The 19,437-nt window shown below is 36.3% G+C and overlaps 1 protein-coding gene across 1 annotated transcript in view; it reads left to right on the top strand.

Moving 5' to 3' along the window:
* Positions 1-9,251, top strand: part of LOC124159174 (clavesin-2-like) — a 42,536-nt gene extending 33,285 nt beyond the window's left edge. Inside the window, exons 2-8 of the mRNA XM_046534794.1 lie at positions 1,086-1,290; positions 3,415-3,574; positions 3,833-3,894; positions 4,575-4,768; positions 6,524-6,640; positions 7,700-7,793; positions 8,385-9,251. Of these exons, the coding sequence (XP_046390750.1) occupies positions 1,107-1,290; positions 3,415-3,574; positions 3,833-3,894; positions 4,575-4,768; positions 6,524-6,640; positions 7,700-7,793; positions 8,385-8,590 (1,017 nt within the window). The 5' untranslated portion in view covers positions 1,086-1,106 and the 3' untranslated portion in view covers positions 8,591-9,251. The remainder of the gene's footprint in view (positions 1-1,085; positions 1,291-3,414; positions 3,575-3,832; positions 3,895-4,574; positions 4,769-6,523; positions 6,641-7,699; positions 7,794-8,384) is intronic.
* Positions 9,252-19,437: the final 10,186 nt, after the last annotated feature.

The raw sequence follows: 19,437 nt of genomic DNA, 5'->3' as shown, positions 1-19,437 counted from the left end.
CAGCTTCTTGCTAGTGGAAAAATAGATGGTATCATTTCACATGACATATAACTACCATCATTAAATTCCGTACACCAGTTGCATGAGCGCCCTGGATACAGTACAAATATCCTTAAAATGATTGAGTATGTAATAGTGCAAGTATATAAATGGTAAATAAACAAGTAAAGGTAATCTTTTTATGTAACAAATTGTCATCATTAGTTGTCGGAATGAATACTTCCTCTTCCGTTACATTCCCTAGAATTATATAAAATACTACTCATCTAAGCAACCGAATTAAGTAATATTTAAATAGAATTAAGTAAATATTAAAGAAATAACGAGGCATAAAGCTAAAATTGTTGGTAACTTAAGCATCTTAGGGTGAAAATCGTCACGAAAAATCACTCGACTTGACCGTGATATGAACCACGTAAATAAGCTAGCACAATAAATTATTTGGAACTCGGATCTCTCAATTTCGAATCTGGTATACTGATACCATATCCATAATTAGCATTCCTATTCGTTACTGATATGCCAGATTCGAAATTGAGAGATCCGAGTTCGAAAAACCGGTTAATTAATTTTTACTAAGTGGATATTTTCCTTTGTCGTTCACATCCTTTCACCGGCGCGCGCGACTTCGTTGATAAACACTATTTATTTATTATTTATATTTATTCATTATTCTCACACAACAGGTCAAAAATTGTCCTGCTCGAGACATATTAGCTTAAAATTTACGCTACCATATTGAAATCTCCAAGGGATATGTAGTATGCACATTTAAAAATTAATTACAAATCAAATATAAAAATTTAACATCGGAGGAAATACCTAAGTAAGCAAAACTTTCCAATTTAAGATAAAGGAAAAATTGACATGGATTCCTCTATACAATGCGGATATTTCAAGATGATAGGGTAATTATTGAATTAGTAATATGTCCCAAAAAAAAAATACCGATCGAGCGGGAATGGTGCGTCTTCTTAATGATTCGTATCAATCCATTATTTTGACTTCGCCGTTGCTTCTTTTTACTTTGCAGGACCTTATATCTCACATAGAAATCATGATATCCCCTCACTGGTTTATTTCAGATAAAAAGCAGCTCCCGGAAAATGTCTAAAGACACTGATTTCACTGCTATAACGGAGGAGGACGAGTACGAGTGGAAGCTGAGCGACGACCTCGCGCGGATGGCCAAGGAGGAACTGCGCGAGGACGCGAGCGTGAGGAATCAGTCACTGGAGCAGATGCGAAACTGGATTCGCAAGAACCCGCGCATCGCCTCTTGCCGAATGGGTGAGAAGTCGCCGCACTGGCCGTGATTAGAGGCATCCAAAAGCCAAAATTCTCACTTCTGCATTACATATCCCTCCCCTAATCGCACGAGACCTTAAAAGGACGAATCACTCCCTCTCGACCGGTTACATTTTGTCGTTTTGGTAATGTATGACTCATTATAAACTTAAGTCATCACCTTGAAATCCACAGGGTGCGCTGAGTAGATCTTTGCCAATATTTGCCTGTATCTCAAATCACATCCATTTCATTACGTAATAATTTCAAAAATTATTTTAAATTGCATCCGTTATATTACGTGAAATTTTAATTTTTGAAAAATTACGCAGGAGAAAATACCGAGGTAAAATTTACAAAGCTGAGATACAGGTTCATATTGACCGGGGTCTGTTTAATATACCCAGAAAATTTCAGGATGATATCACAAGTTTGAAACAAATGATACGCCCCGGAAAAGACCCGTCGAGCGAGAGTAATGGTCCCTCGAAGTTAGGAATATTAGATTGCCAATTAAAAAAGGAAATAAAATCACCAGAACCGGTGGGCTTCGGACACAATCCGTGGATAGGTCTAAAATTACCTGAAAATAGTGAGCCGGACCAAACCACCCAGTAATTCAACATTAAAATTGGTTTAATAAATTTATTTCCTACTTGCTTGCTACTTTCTTAATTGAAAATATGATTTCACTTCTTTCCGAAAAAAATAGATCGAAGCAACAATCCTAAATTCATATATATAGTACCAATGGCTCATCCAAGATTTTGGGGGCACAAGGGTCTGATAGGTAACATATGTAATATGTCTTCTCATATTTGAGATTAAAAACAGCATACCACAAATACTACACGAAATATTTTTTTTATTTTAATAGGAAAGTTATTAATATGGAATTGAATGACTGAGGCTCCGTAATATACAAAGCAAAAAAACGTTATGATAACCGTATTAAAAATCTCATCTATTTTTTAAGCGCCTGTGGGAGGGGGGTTCCCGTGCCCCTCCCCGAGTGAAATGTCATCATCCAGTGATTCTTGTGAATCACTGGATGGTGATATCCAGAGTGAATCCAGAGCATTTTATGATAGGAAGCGACATTTAATTACCCTGACGGGCTCACGCATTTAATATTTGATAAGACTAATTCAAGTTTACGATTCATGACAAAGACGTTACACAGGAATAAGTTTTATGCCACAAAATGTGGCCAAACGATCTTCATTTGATAACGGAAAGACAAAAAAATGGTTATCGGTTGCCACAAAAGGCTACAAAGAGACAGCTAAACATATGTTTCGCACTTAAATATAAAATTGAATTCCCATACGTCTTTTTCACACACACAGAAGGTATTGACAAGTAACGCGAGTCCGAATGAATCGGAAAGAGCTTTTTCTTAAACCTTGCAGTAATTTAGATCAATCAATCAGTACACAATTCGTAATTTAATTCATGAATGTGGAAGACGGAGAGAAAAATACTTTTCTGCCAAAAATTATTATGTTTGTAACCTAACACTCATACATTGAAAAAATCAAAACCCCAAAATTACCACCCCCTGGAAAAGTAAGAGACGTATTTCGAGAAAGTGAGGTTGGGAGAAAGGCAATTAGCGTACACGGATATTACCGAAAGACCTTACTGATATCCCACGGCGAATTTCAAAGAAGCTACGATTCCATTCCGAAAAAAGCTGGACATAACACAGCTGATCATTTGAAAACTAGGAAACGGATCGCAAAACAGAAAATTGCGGGTTTTCACAATTTTCAGACTGCAAACTGAAACAGTTTTATAAAAAATAATAATTTGGAAGCTGACCCTGTCGGGCGATGGTTCTGAAGGTTCTGGCTCCGCGGGTCATTTCCCGTAGTATGTGATGGTAGCCAGAGACAGATGCGCCCAATAGCGTAATTCCATGAGCTCCTTGAATATCATCACGATATCTCCAAATCCTAATGAAGCGAACGATGATGCTGACTTTGATTCTAGCAATCCGGCGCTTTAGGAACCAATTGTGAGCAGATAACACTCGCTTCTTATGACAATGTATGCGCAGAGAAACTGAGGTCGTCATATTTCCTCTCCTTGAGTGATCATTGACTTATCCTTTTTCCTAATCAGATGCTCGATTTCTGCTGCGCTTCCTTCGTTTCAAAAAGTTCAGTGTCCCAATGGCTCAAGAAGCACTGGAACGATACATTCTCCTGAGAAATGTCTATGGTACTGCATTTGAAAAACTGGATGCACTTGATCCAGTGGTCAACGATCTCATCACCAATGGGTAAGTGTTAACAAAGAAATCATGAGCCCAAACTAATTATGCAAGAATTATAAATGGACTCATCTATTTCAACCCTGGAACTTTCAAATGATATTAAGATATGTATAAATCCTATTTTCACAATCTTATCAACCAACAATCAGAGATGTCATAGATGAATCTGCACACGAAACAATGACAAAAAAATAAAAAATATAATGTTTAACATTACTTAATCAAAATTTCCTAGATATGGAGCACTAAAATAACTTGTTTCAGGTATGCCTTTGCAGCACCTAAGAGAGATGAAAAAGGGCGTCGCGTAATATATTATCTCCCAGGTAAGTGAATGGTGTGACAGCTATCACAAATCACTATTAATAATACCCTACATATAATGATGTTAAATTACTCGCCTTGACATAGATTCCAACCAGTTATACCCCATTTTCTTCAAGAACTTTGACATGCTGTGCTACCAAGATATTTAATAAATAAAAGCGAACAAACCATGTATAAATCCACCTACCTGATGATGACGCCGCTGCGTCGAAACTAGTAGTACCACATAAATAAATTGGTGGATTTATACATAGTTTGTTCGCTTTTATTTATTGGAATGAACCTCCACAAAGTTGAGCCTGTTACGATAGAGATTACCAAGATATTTTTCTCTCCTGTGGATTTCAACGAAAACCTCACTTTTCTAAAATCTCTAAATATTTTAAGAATACTTTGTAATATCATTGATGAATTTTAAGACAAATATTAAGGGCATAATGAAATGGTTTCAGATTTAGTTGAAATCATATATGTATAAAAAGCTTATTACATAGTTGATGAAAAAGTTAATACAAACAGAAAAAAATTTACTTAATTTTCATTAAACCAGCCAGAATATTAGAAAATGCAATATAAGAACATTTTAAGGCCAATCCATTTCATGTTAATTCCAGTGTCAGCTTACAAGAAATAATAATAATGGGGCATTTACATATTCCCCTCTTACTCCTTCTGCTAGGTAAATTTGACCCTTACAAATACACAAATGCTGACATGTGCAGAGTGCATGGCGTTGTTTATGAAACACTGATGGAGGATGAGGAGAACCAAATAAGAGGATATGTTCACTTTGCTGATGGGAGAGGAGTTGGATTTCCGCACATGACGCTGTTCACACCAAGGGAAGCAGTTCGCATAGTCAAAAATGGGGAGGTGAGATGAAGTGAATTTATTGCAATCAAGTGAATCATTCAGCAACAATGACTACCATTTTTCTTTTTTGAATCCCCTGCACACTATCAAACAACACTTTTTAAAGTAAAAAATTTAGTCCAAACTAATTCCTGCCTCACTATTGGTCAAATATTTGTGCAAAAAGTCAAACCCTTGCTTAAAAAATTGTATTTCCAAATTAAATCAATTTTCTTAAATGTTTGGTCATGTATGGAGGACTTTAAAATTACATTAAGCACAACACTCACCCTTTGCAGCAAGAACTATTGGTCCACCAGGTCAATATTTGCAGAGATCTACCAAACTACTTTTTCTATTGAAATATCTTCTAAACTCGAATGATAATGCAATTTAGGGAGAACACCCTGTGGGAAAAAATTGAATGCATATGATAAATTTATGGGAATAAGCTTTTACAGCTAAATGGAAGTAACTACTGACACATAAATACCTTGATATCCATTATAAGATAACCATAAACAGTTGAAATACAGTGGGATGCATGCAAATAATGCTCTATTAGCACCTTTAATACGTGAAATATGTGACAACATGGAAATATTAGGCTCAATATAAAGTTGGAGATCAACTATGGACCAGCAGTGTCTCATTCCCACATTCGCCATTTGGCAAACAAAACATAAAACTCGAAAAAGGCTATTCAGGCTTCCAGCCGGGTGGACTCCCTCCATTCTGCTGATAAATGCGATGGTGGTTGGCGTAACATGGTGAAACTCCTTCATGATGCACAAAGGTTAAGAAAACACTTAGCTGTTTCACAAAATAAAATATATTGCGACCGGTTTCGATACAGCGTATCATCATCTGGCTGGCCAGATGATGATACGCTGTATCGAAACCGGTCGCAATATATTTTATTTTGTGAAACAGCTAAGTGTTTTCTTAACCTTTGTGCATCATTCTGCTGATGTTTCAGAACACGAGTCGGGTTCCATCCTCAGGGCTAATGGTGAGTGGATGAAGTTTCCCAGCTTATATAGTCTTCAATTGGTTGTAAGGTCTAATGTTATTGGCTGGGAGGCAGCTAATCTTATTTTCCTAAGTGCCGGTTTCCATACATTACTTAGTGAATACCTGGCGTCACGGTTGAGGGTGTTACTTGTCAGCCCGATCTCGATGGATTCCTTTACCAGTCTTTCCCAGAATTTAGTCTCACGGCATAGAATTTTCACGGTGTCCCACTTTACCCTACGGTCGGATTCTATGGCGTGTTTTACAACCGCGGATTTTTCCGGTTGGCAGAGCTTATGGTGTCTCTTATGTTCTTTGATCCTGGTATTAATGGTTCTCCCCGTTTCCCCAACGTACACCTGCCCACACTCGCAAGGAATTTGGTAGACCCCTGGAGTTTCAAAACCAGAGAGATCCTTGGCTTTAACAAGTAGGTCTCTTAGTTTGGAGCATGGTTGGAAAATGGTGTCAATACTGTGTTTTCGGAGGATCCTTGAAATTTTCCCGGACACCGTAGACACATACAAAATTTTGGCTACAGCGATGGGCTTCGGTCTTTCTTCCTCCTTTGAAGAGCCTTGGTTTTTAATGCTCCTTTTTAGGGCCGAGTGTATCTCCTCATTACTGTAGCCATTTTGCCAGAAGGTGGTCTTCAGATGTCTTATCTCTTTTGGCAGACTTTCTTGGTCCGCTATGGCTTTGGCCCGATAAAATAATCTAATAACATTATGTATAACATAATCTCTATTCCAACAATTTCAGAGAACTCTTCCAATGCGCCACAAAGAAGTTCATGGACTACATGCTCATCCTTCCATCAAGTTTGCTCTTGACTTTGGATTGGCTCTTATATCCGAGAAGATCAGGCAGAGGGTCAAGGTGAATATGTATAAGAAAATATTGACTCATGAAATTTATATTTTAATATTTTATCTTAATATTAAAATATAAATTTCATGAGTCAATTCTTTCTCTTCTAACACTAAAACTATTGAAAAGATTGCCCATAGAGAGACAAGAAAGAATATTTAAAATTTTAACACAAAATAGCTACATTTAAATACTCATTATTCAACTATCTAGAACAATTTTTAATATTACCCCATTGATTTTTTGTTAATTAACTAAAGGTGATGCTGTTATACAAAAAATATTTTTAAAACTTAAACCATAGTTATTCCATTCAAAATATTTGAGTTAACAATCCTAAAAATGTTTGCTCTTCACCAATTTCAAAGAGGCAGTCAATGAAGTTAGGATTCCAGTATGGACATTATAGACACCAAGTACAGCTTTCTTCCCATGATAACATGGCCACACTAGGGATTTAATGATAACATTTGTTGGCTGCTATTCAATCAACACTACACCTATTAGTACTTCCTTAAGATCATGGTTATCCCATAAAACTACAAAAAAATGTACTGGATGCTTCTATTTCCACTGTAGTATTTGTATTTCAAAGCTGCCACTTGCATGGCTGCTGATTTTCACACCAATGCCATTTAAAAAATCCTCTGCACCACATTTTGTTCGTTTGTCTGTCTAATCTACACCTCCACCATCTTAATATTTCCTCCAATCTTTTCCGCTTTTCCTTGATTTTACTTCAGATTTCTTCATTGAATTGTGTGCGTAATACAAAATTGCTCTAAAACCTCAATTCAATATATTTCATACGCTACAACACACCATGTTTAACAGAGATATCATTATCAGAAGCACAAAAAGGGAAGTAAAAAGTATAAATAACTATTTAAAGTTTTTAATGCATGCCATACGTAGGCATTATTTTCCTTTTCCATTAAATTATGTATCATAAAAAAATAAAACAAGTGGTGGCAAGAAGTACCAGTCATAACTTACAGCGCTTCCAAATCAAAAAGCAATATATTTTATGAATCGGAAGTAATGATAGATAAAAACATCTTTCCCTAGATCTACACATCAATGGAAGAAGCCAAAGGATGTGTAGACCCAGAACTTCTTCCCAAGGAATATGGTGGAGTGATGCCAATGGATGAGATGATTGGTAAGTAAATATCTGACTTGAACTAGATGAAGGGAAAGTGAAATCAGGTAAAATTCATATTGAATTTCACAGTTATATTATATCAAAAAGTAAAATAAGTTGCTTTTTATTGAAAATAATTCATTTTTACAAATGAATGATACAAAAAAATTCAAGGTGGTTAACAGAAATTCTAAATTAATAAACCTTTACTTGACTTAAACATCCGTTACGAAATGATTGCAAGCAATCAAAAGAAGTCAAGCCAGAAAGTAAACTAATCAGTGTTCATTAGAGGACTGAAACTCCTTTCTCATTCAGATATTGATCTCAACAAACTCTTGAATAGAGACTGACATAATTTTGAAATCAACTAATTATAAAATAAATACATATTTAAAATTAAATTAGATCTTCCAATATTATATTTAATGGTGTCACCTTAATACATTAAGGTAATCTCATTGCTAAGAAGGTATCATAATCATTTTTGTTACAACAGAATATGTACCTAATATAATTTCACCATTTTTCATCTATTAGTATTATAATCTATTGCTTGTAAAAAAACTTAATTTCCCTAAATTTTATACTTTGCTCTCTCCAAAATAGCCCTCTGGAAGAAAGAAATGCTGGAAGTGAGAGAGACGCTTCTTTCTCATGACAAGATGAAGGTGCGTCAGGAGTTATTCAGTGAAAGAGCGAGAGAGGGTGCCGTGTCAGCACTTAAAGCAGGAGGACTGGAAGCTTCATGTGCACTTGGCAGTGATGCCACCTTTGGCATCACCGGAAGTTTTAGGAAACTAGAAGTTGACTAGTGGCAAAAATGGCAAGGTCGTTTTGCCACAAATGGACATTATTTATTCATAGCTCTTTAAGCAATAATGGAAATGGTTGCCTATGGGCACATTTGGCAGGATTCATTATCATCACACAGTGAATGACTGGATTAGTATAAAAACTACACAGAAATACAACAAAATGCACCTAGGTATCAAAAGTCACAATTCAATGTTATTTTTTACGATGCCTAGTTCTTGTTCAAATGAAATAAAACTTTTACACTGACCTATCTGGTGTAAAACAACTGTCTCATATGTTTGCAAACCATCAAAATTCTAACTGAAGTTATGAAAAATTCATAAAAACTGGCATTTGAACCAGATTCAAATCAGAGTCTTATCTCCATGGAATTATCTATTCATGAGGCTAAGAAAATAATGCTCAAAGGTTAACTAAAGCACAAATTGCATTAGTCATTAACGCACATATTTATAAATTACATGGTGAAGTTTGCCATACATATATTTTCAGTATTGTATCACAAGTATGGAGAGAAACTCCTTTTTTTGTTATGTCCAATGTCTGTACTTAAATATAAGGAGCAAATACTCATTTGTGATTTTAGAATAATGGAGAAAATTTGTACTTCATGTTGTAAAAATAAAAGTTCACCTATTTATCCTGAGTTTATTGAAACAGATTTTTTTATTTCATTAATACCCATTGTGATTAAATAGAATTCAAATGAATTTAATAAAAAAGGAAAGAATTCTCTTGCAGGTATTCTGTCATGCGGTACAAATTCAGTGATACCCACAGCAAAGAGAAAAGAGTTATTAAATTGAGAAAGGTGGGAAACAATTCTTAGGTAGTCAAATTGGAAAGACTTCTCAGGTATGCATTTTGCCATTACGAAAATTTTAAGTAACAATGAATATTTAAACACAAAATTATGCAAAGAAAGCAACATCATAAACAACCCTTAGATTTTTCATTATCTTGCCTCGTCTTTCCAATGCTTCAGCCTGAAGTGTATCCAATGTTTCAACCTGTGTTCAAATAATTTTTCACATCAGTCAATTCAGTTTTTTGGAAAAGTTCAAGACTGGGACTAACAAAAGCATTCATGATAAGGTAGGGAGATATTGGAGACAACCAAGAAAACGATGAAAAAGTTTTTCTGTGGGCTAGACCTGAGTTTTAGGTGCATAAAAAAGGGAATGGTGGAAGATGGAATGAAGTAAAACTTGAGGATAGCATGATACCTTTGATTTCACCGCACATGCGTATCAGTACAACTCTTGAAATAAGAAAGAGCTAATGTTAGGTCACATCCTCAATCGTATGAAATCCATTAAGTTATAATTCAAACATGAGCTGCTATCCCTCAGGAAAACCAGTTTTTCCAAGGATAGGACAGGCGATCAACATGTCTTATATGCAATTGTGAACATTGCAAAGATATGTAAATCACCTTTTGCCCCTGTATGCAGACTACACTTCATACGCAGAGATATATTCGCAGGGTAAGCCATAATTAACATAACACAAGTAGAAATTAAAGCTAAAATACTGTGAAAATAGTTTATTCACGGTCTTGTGTATCGGTTGTTTTATTTATAAGGAATTTCTGATCAAATTTAAAGTTTTGTGGTGGGAAAGATAATAAGCTAACTTAATTTGGAAGCTAGTGATCAGTATTTCAGACATTTTTTCAATATAATAATTTATTATTTAAATCAACTCTTAACAGGTTAATATCAACTTAAGGCCATTAAAAAAGTCAACAGTCTTCAACAAGTTAATAGCAATAAATGATAGCGATATTTTAACAGCTCAAACCTGGTTTAGGAAATAAAAAGCTTTCTGTGGAATATTACTAAGTGACATTATTTCCAAAAATTATTACCATGCACTGCTTGCTATGAGTATCACTGATTCGACTTACAAGGTATTGTCTTAATTTTAATTATCAAGGAGCAGCTGGAGAAAAAATTGCCTAATATTATTTTATAAATCTTCAATTCAACATTAGCCAACACTTAGAAATGAAGTATGTATATAATAATTAAAAAATTGGAAGTGGTATTCTGAAAAGGCAAAATTTTCATGATAACAATAAAAGCATTGAGTGATCTCCAGAGGAGAATATAAAAGAATAATAAATTTAAAAGCACAGCAGAAATCCTTCTTTGCACTTCATCACAATACACAAAGTCCATCCAAAAACCATGTAAAATCTTCAACATGACTTTCGGATTACTCCCATCAATAAACATATTTTAGGAGCGCTGATTTTTTCCAGAACAAGTAAAAACAATAGCTAACTGTTTAATATTTCATAATCAAAAGAAATGGTTCTTCTAGACAAAGTAAAAAATAATGCTAGAAGGTCGTGAATTGTAAATGAACCTACCATATCAGATAAGTTCAATGATCTGAGGTGGTGAGACAGATGAAAGGGTTAAATTTGACTAATGAAGCGCACACCATTTCAAAATAAAATGCATTGAAAACTGTATAAAAGGACCAAGTACGCATTATTTTATTTAAAGAGCAACCAAAATAATAGGAGGAATTTCTTCTAAGAATATAGAAAACTACTCAAAAATGAATAAAATATTGGATAGTGTGCAATCCATGGAATACAAGTAAATATTAAAGGCGAGGGCAAAAAAATCAATCATAAATATCGCTACAAATGAATAATGATAATGGTAAATTCCTGTAACACAAATTACCTCAATTCATTTCATACACAATGAGATGGGTTGACATTGCACAGTTCATTTTAAGCAACAGAGTCATTTTTAATAAATAAAAATGCGCCTGCAATTGGAAAAAATTCCCCTCACTTTCTCATTGTAAGTAAATTCTATCATCAATACTTTGACTCGTGATTGCCTGTCCTAGGGTGGTAAAAAAAAATACTTCTTTTGAAAGTTGCAAGGGCGAATGAATTTTTTTGGAGCAGTTTCATTAGAAAAAAATCAGCTTTACCTCCCAATATTTGACCCTGCCTAATTGCGTCTAAGAAGTTCTGCTGTATTTAATTGAAAATCGTCTACATAAAAGGTGTGGTGACCCTTGGCTTTTCCTGTTTCTACACCAGACATTGCAGTTACCAGTTACAATACTAAGAAAGGGTCTCCGATGGCAGTAAAATTTGGCACCACTCATCAAACGAAAACCAGAAAACCCTCTTGTGGTAGCTTACCGGAATATTACTTCCTCGCCCTGGACAACAATAGCCACATATGTACCAACTGAATGGAAACTTTTGCAAGGCTGCAGAGGCCTCACTAAAGTACCCTTGGGTTGTAATCTTGGATCCTTCGTAGAGCTTATGGAACCTAAATAAGGATGCAAAGGACCACAAGTTTTAACCCATGTTGCCTTAGCAGTGTCACTTCAGCCTAACAAAGTATAACATATGGGTGGTGTGTGTGGTCCATGGTGGTCCCTGGCAGGAAAGCAACAGTCCCATAAAACACCACAGAATAGTGATTGTGGTAATAACCCGACATCCTTAGTGGGATCCTATCAGCTCTACAAAGGATCCAAGGCTACAACCCAAGTTTATCTTGGACCATGGCCCTAGATCGTTGAAAAGGTTTCTATACAGTTGGTGCGCAAGCAGCTGTGGTAATCACTGGTGACAAAGTAATATTCTTGTAGTACCACAGGAGGGTTTTCTGGTTTTGGTTTCACAGGAGATGCCAAATTTTATGGCTGGCCACTACAGACCCTCTCTTAAATTGTTGATCTATAGGGCTCATTTCCCTTTATTTAATAGATACTCAGTAAAAATTATTGAGCACCACCTTTTTCACAAACAGCAGGCAAGCAATTTATTGCCTCCAAGTCAGTGCCAGAACAATGGGGGAGGGATCAATGGGGCTAAGAGGGATATAGACCCCCAATTGGGTCGAAACAAACACTAGATAAAATAAAAATATACGTAGGTTGCCACTTTGTATTAAAAGATTTAGTTATATTTTCCAATACATATGTATACCTACTTTGACAAATTGAAATACAAATTAGCTCTAAAATTTGGGCCTATTTTACACGCTTTTGGTATGTTACAATCCAGTGGCAGATCCAGAGAGGGGCCTTTTGGGTATCCAATTAACACTGGATGGAATGGTAATTTTGCTCGTACCCCCACTACTGCTGGGAGGTTACCTCCTCATTTAACCTCCTCCTCCTCCTCATTTACCTCCTCGTTGTTCCTTTTCTGGATCCACCAAGGCTCCAAGTCAAAGCAATAGCACAACTTTAGTCGTATCTTTACTTGAAACGTATTCGACTAAAATGCTCTGAATAACTCAGAAGATGAAAATTTAATAAAATATTATTTTTATGGTAAATGCAACAAGCCATAAGTGATTCATCCACTAAACACTGATCTTCTCAAGCCGGAAATTCTGCAATATCATCTAAGTATGACCTAGCCTGATTCATCACATCTTAAGGTACAAAAGAATTTTTTTAAACGATGCATCAATGTACAATGTATGTCATTTCGAGCATTTATTAACTAATAAATGTACAAAACCATCCCCATCTCAGCCCTTAAAATTATCGAAATCGAAAACAGAGGCTATACTTAAAATGCCTCATATTTAATTTTTATTCTGATTTGGTTCCAAACTTAACATTTTCTAGACTATTGCTGACATATTATATGCTACTATTTCCAGCAAAAAATGTCAAACTCGAGAGTGGAAAACGAGTATACAAAGTTGGTAGACATACAAAAAAGAGCATTGAAACCAAATATTATTTTCTGTGTCAACATAAACAATATAGGGAATCTTTATCTTCGAACTTTTCAGAGTTGAACGAGCTACCTAGGTTCGATTAAGTGAAAAAAAATGACGAATTCGGAGAGCATCTTCTCCAAACGAGGAAATGACGAATCGCAGTAAACGCCGTACATAATGCTTTTTACTCTAAAATTCGTTAGCCCAATGAGTTTTCGAAACGGAGTTGCTCAACGCTGCTTGAAGCAAACCCCTTCGCCCCTCGGACAAAGCGCTGGAGCGAGGGCGGAAGTGACTGCGGCGACGCCTTATGAGCTTACCAATCCGTGTCACACGACTGCTTCAATGAATACAAAAACCAAGACCCAGATATACAAACGCATTGTTTTAACGGGTCCAGAGATAAAAGATATTCCAGAGATATACCACTTCAAATATTGAGGTAAAATAAGTAACGTAGTAAAAAAAAGTGAAAATACACGATAGGTACCTTATGATGTGCGATCAATGATAGAATTCATGAATGCGAGAATGAACGCGAAAATTTACGGTGCAGCCAATCAAGTTCTAAAAATGCACGTGCAGAAAAATAATCTGTTCTAACTCGTCTCATTAGCGGTTTAAGCTTTATACAATACTAATTTTCTCTCCCCAGAACTGACTCACTAAGGCAAACAAATTCGCGACCACCTATACAACGTATAGAGAGCTGACATTTTACGCAAGGTGGCCGGGGAAATTTTCGAAAACAGCAATGTTTTACCTCCTTTCACCCAATAAAAATTAAAACGGTGTAGGCATTTCGCTATTTTGAGTACACGCCCGCGCATGTTGAAGTTTTCTGAAATTTTGTAAAGTATGTGAATATCTAAGAGTAGTAAGTATATGCAAACTTCCGACGATCCATACGAAGTACGTCTTATTTTTGAAGTGCAACATAACGTCTGCGGAAACCCGCCGAAGTTAAATATTTTACCAAGCTTCTTTCCGGAGCCTTCAACTAGTGACAAAATACACATATATCAAATGAGAGACCTAATTTATGCAAACCAACATAAGCGTAACTTAACATAATCGAACTTATGATTACGATTATTTATTATCATTTAAGTATTCTATCGATTAACTTAGGTTTACATGGAGTATTTTAGATTCAGTCTGGCACTATCTGCGATAATGAGTCAAAATTTAGAACAATTACAGATATCTTTCTTGATGTCCTTTCCATTGAATTTTTCGAAACCGGACGGCGCGGGCGCAGCTAACCACGAGGGTTACAGCGAGCGGAGGGAAACGACTGCGACGCGACGTCAGTTTACGTACTGTATAATCGCCATTCGCGACAAAGTATTTTCGTCACCGGGCAATGGCTATTTAAAAGCCCATGCATGTAGTCCATCCTATTCACGAATTTAAATCTATTTAGTCTATCTAGTACTAAAGACGAAAAATTATGGCGACCGTTTTTCAGGACGAAGAGGGAATTCTTTTGGTTGATTTCATGAATTGCGGGAGAGAACGTCATAGCTAGGATACCGAGAAACGCTAAATAAACAGAGAACAATTTCCGCAAAAACGATGTCGTGAGCAACTGTTGTCCACTGAAGTCTACCTCCGATATTACACGTCATAACATCGCTGTTCGCGAGAAAGAAAAGATTCAGGGGTTTCAAAAGATTTTTGACCCTCTGAATCCAGCCTCACATTCACTACTACTTCTTGTGGTATATGTATAAATATTTATGGGTATATCAATGATGCCTGGTTAGGCGTTGCATTTGAAATGGGCGTAGTTGTCAAGAACTCGCGGAGGATGTCCACGTGGACAGGTAGAAGTATTGCAAAATAAAATCACCAATAAGAGATTTTTCACGCATATCACGTATATCTATCAAACTGACCTAACACCCCTTACTATTAGGACCTACACTGTACGAAAAGAATGCAATGAGTACGCCGGAAAACAGGAAAGTTTCCACTCGGAGGGAACACAGGGGCGATAACCTTTACTTTTCGAGAAGCACCCATGGCTTAGCGTTCTCCATTCGACGGTTTGAACATTACACTGAAATGAGTTAGAGAGGAATCCAAACCAATTTATAAAGAAATTTCCATTAGAGGCATTCAAATCAAGGCGTAGGGGAAAGAACAACTAATTTATACTCATTTCCACTGCAAAAAACGTAAAAGAAACAAAAAACTCTGAAATATCATCCCATCACTAAATAATTATGAATACGACAAGAAACATAAAACAATAAAAAATATGGTGAAATGAAGAATATTAAGGCAAGTTTTATGGGCTTTTGTAAATATTATTCTCCAGTAAGCCGAATACTTTTGAAGCATAGTTTGTTAATTAATGTTTACATTTTACGAAATTTTACTTGCACAAGCAATTTGAAATAACGCTAGCAAAAATTGCGTCCGAAAGCTTCGACTGGCAACTTGTCCTCCACCATCAGAGCTCTTTTAGTAAATGTGCCATGGTTATTGAACAAAGAGTCAGTGGATCCTTGAGAACAAGCCAAGAAAATTCAAGTGAGAAACTCTTGAGCAAAGATGCTGAGAAATTACTTACTTACTTAAAAAGCTTACAGCTAAGGACAAGTTCCGTCGTGGCTAAGAGATTAAACACAAATATTGAATTCCAAGTTGGATTTCCAACTTCTGTTAAATTGTTTTAAAACACTGTATTTACACATGAAAGGCATCAATGTTGAAAACACATTTATGGTACAATGCATGCGGCTAGGTCAAAGAGCGTTTTTTTTTACAATGACAATGTCTTACAGATGTTTGATGCGTCCAAACCAACATTTTCATTTAGAAAATTATTTTTCTTCAATTTATCTGCTCATGTATCTAAGCTAAATAGGTATGTAGAAGGTCCTCGTTAGACTTTTATCATGCCATAATGACATTATTTTCTTCATTTTTTAAACTGACTTTATACGACAATAGTTGCCAATTTTTCGTTGTAATGTTGTCCAATTCCTTCGACACAATAGTTGTTTTACATATCGCTCTTATGGTATCAAGAAATTTGCAGATATTTAAGTATATTTCCCAAAAGCTGGAACTTTGAACTCCCAAATTTTTAATAGTATAAAGCACAATGGATATGCAATATAGAGATATCACATTTAAAATTTTCCCGAAAATGACATAATTCTCACACGATCCTTCTAAACGAATTGAATGGGACATTGAATGGGGCATAATCCCAGCTCACCACGAGAACCAAATAGGTGAGATCTCGGAACACATTTTGTATCGGAGATATTGAATTCAAAGAGTGAATAAGTGAAAAAAAGCCATAAAAGACGCAACGTACTTATCACGAAACACAAAAAATATAATAGATGCAGCGTACTAGTATTCGGGGCACAAAGGAGAACGATTACTCCGGGAGGACATACGAATCAAGGCGGATAGGCGAGGTACAAAGACGTTAATGAGTGTTGCAATTAGAGTGAGACAGAAAAAGGCTGATCTAGCGTTATAGAAAAAAAATAGGAAGTATATATTATATGGTTGAAGAAAATTAAAATTACCCTATAGTGAATGCATCAAGAATTACACAAAAACGGATGGTGATAGCAGACTGTTACGAACAGCTTCGACCGGTGGTGGATCTATGGGAGGGGCATAAGGGGGCTATAGTCCCCCTTGGGTATTCCATGTACACTAGATAGAATGCTAATTTTTTCTGATCCCCACTACTGCTGGAATTTTAACCCCCACTTAGCCCCCCCTCTTGTCCCTATTCTGGATCCGCCACTGGCTTCGACGTAATTTTCTCCGAGAGATCTAAAATTCAAAGAAAAATTATTAGATACCAAAAACCTCGCACTGAGATAACTAATTCATACTAAGAACAAAAAAAGGATAATAAGGAACAATAATTGAAACCGTAAAGAATTTTTATTAACATATGACTACCGAAGCAAGTGGTCAGTCGTTTCTTGTGCTTTATTAAGCACACGCTCATAAGCTAACGTCATTTTTCTTGATCTAATGCTAAAGAGATACAAGATCTTATTCATACCACCCAATAAGAATCTATATGACGATTTTCTACTTATGTAATTAGTTCACCACACTCATAGCAAGTATTTCGGTATCTTTATTCGCTCTGCTCTACGCTGACTTTTCATTATAGGCGTGTGGTTTGAATGAGCTTTGCTTGGGCAGATAAATAGATATTGCTAAAACCAAAACCGAATTGCATTTTATAAGAGTGAGTGCAGTGAGTCAAAAATAATTATCATTTAAACATCAGGATATACGTAAAAAATAAATACCCACTTATTTTAACGATAGTGAAAGGTATGCGCGGACTGAGAGTTCGAATATTAAGTCGGCGTGTTTTCCAATGGAGGGAACTATGATTGAGGAAAGAAAGGCAATAAGGCAAAAAGACTAAATTATTGGGCAGGGCATTCAAAGCATGCAAATTAATCGCACGCGCTGTGCATGGAGAAGCAACAAGGGGCATAGTACGCAGCAATGGAAGGGCGAGTTCTTAAATAGTAGGTCAAACATGAAATCAAGGAATGAATGCGCATTCTATACAAGGATAATAGGCCTAGAAAGTTAGATGGACTGGGTATAAACGCGAGCGTGTATAGAGTAATAGCTCATTGCCCGCATATGTATATGCTTTTTAAATGTCACGATTAAGATTAACGAAACTGCTCGGCACGTATTTAAAAGCAATATTCATTGGATAATATTCTTTAATATATATTCGTTAGATTCTAGCAAACACGAAATTTCAATTTATAAATAAGGAGAAATTGAGCTCTACGGCCTCTAAGCAATACAAAACAAAAAGAGAATCTCCAGTGGCCGTTAAATTTGGCACCACTCGTCAAATTAAACAAATACTCGTAATAATTAAATTTGAAGAGTGGTGGCAAATTTTACGGCCATTGGAGACTTTTTGTTTTGTATTTCAATTTATATCAAATTTTAACGTAATATTTATCATTATACAGCCAGAATTTTATTTGACACCAATCGTAAGTTCCACTGCAGCAACTTCTCGGCTTCAAATATGGTTTAGACACATGCGCCGGCAGTAAAAATTCAATGGCGGCGACATTCGGGCGTATTTTTTGCGGTATTAACCGACGCCCATTGCCTATACGGCGCGATTAGGTCACTAACTATTAAAAAGTGAGTCCCAAGAAAAAAGGAGAGCAAAAGTAAGATCAATTATGCATTCTATCTCTGAGAATAATCTGGGTTATTGACAATCTTACGTTCAACGGACTCGACTTCAGGGCCGCGCGTGGACCAATTTTCGGCGACGCGGCGATGGTTAGGAATCGCGGAGGGCTGTGTATAGCGTTTCCGCCGACATGTTTTACTAGACAAGCACAAAGCGGTCGAAAATGACAAGCTCATACCGTGGCAGTGAAAATTTCACTGGTTTTACACCGGGTGAATTCCTCCATATCTCCTTCCGACGTTTTGATGTGCAACTCGCCCATCGTCCTCAGGGATTCACCAATCCAACCTTGGATTCCTGAATCCCTGAGAACGATGGGTGAGTTGCACACAGAAACGACGAAAGGAGATATGGAGGACCTTACCCGATGTGAGACCAGACAAATCTTCAGTGATATTGTTCACCGGGAAAAAACAGAAATTACATCAGCTAAAATCGTTATGCAGGCGGATAGCGGGGGAAAAGTAGCCACAGAAAATAACGTATGAAAACAATGCTCTTATGTAACATGACGCTCGAGTCCACGGGGATGGAAATGCTAAGAAAGTTCTCTTACCGCGAGAAAGTTCTTCCACCCATTAGAATTGAGTTCCAGGAAATTTCAATGACTAATATTTTCCCATAATCGAGTGCTTTGTGTGGCTACAAGCAGTTCAAAATGTACTTAGAGCCGGCATGTTAATAGGAGAAAACATGAAAAATAATAAAAGATAATACGGTGGTATTTTTTTTTAAGACGCGGGAGATTTCTAAATCAAAAGCTACCATGGGCATTGAAGCCGCAAGATCTGTACCAGATTTTACAAAAAATAATTTCTTTACCCAATCAAAGACCCCGTCTCTTCCTCCATTGCAGAACGTCAGGCTCCAGTCT

This window comes from Ischnura elegans, chromosome 5 (genome assembly GCF_921293095.1).
Source record: "Ischnura elegans chromosome 5, ioIscEleg1.1, whole genome shotgun sequence".
Classification (NCBI taxonomy): domain Eukaryota; kingdom Metazoa; phylum Arthropoda; class Insecta; order Odonata; family Coenagrionidae; genus Ischnura; species Ischnura elegans.
Note: the sequence above shows the minus strand (reverse complement) of the source record. Positions and strands in the feature narration are given on the sequence as shown.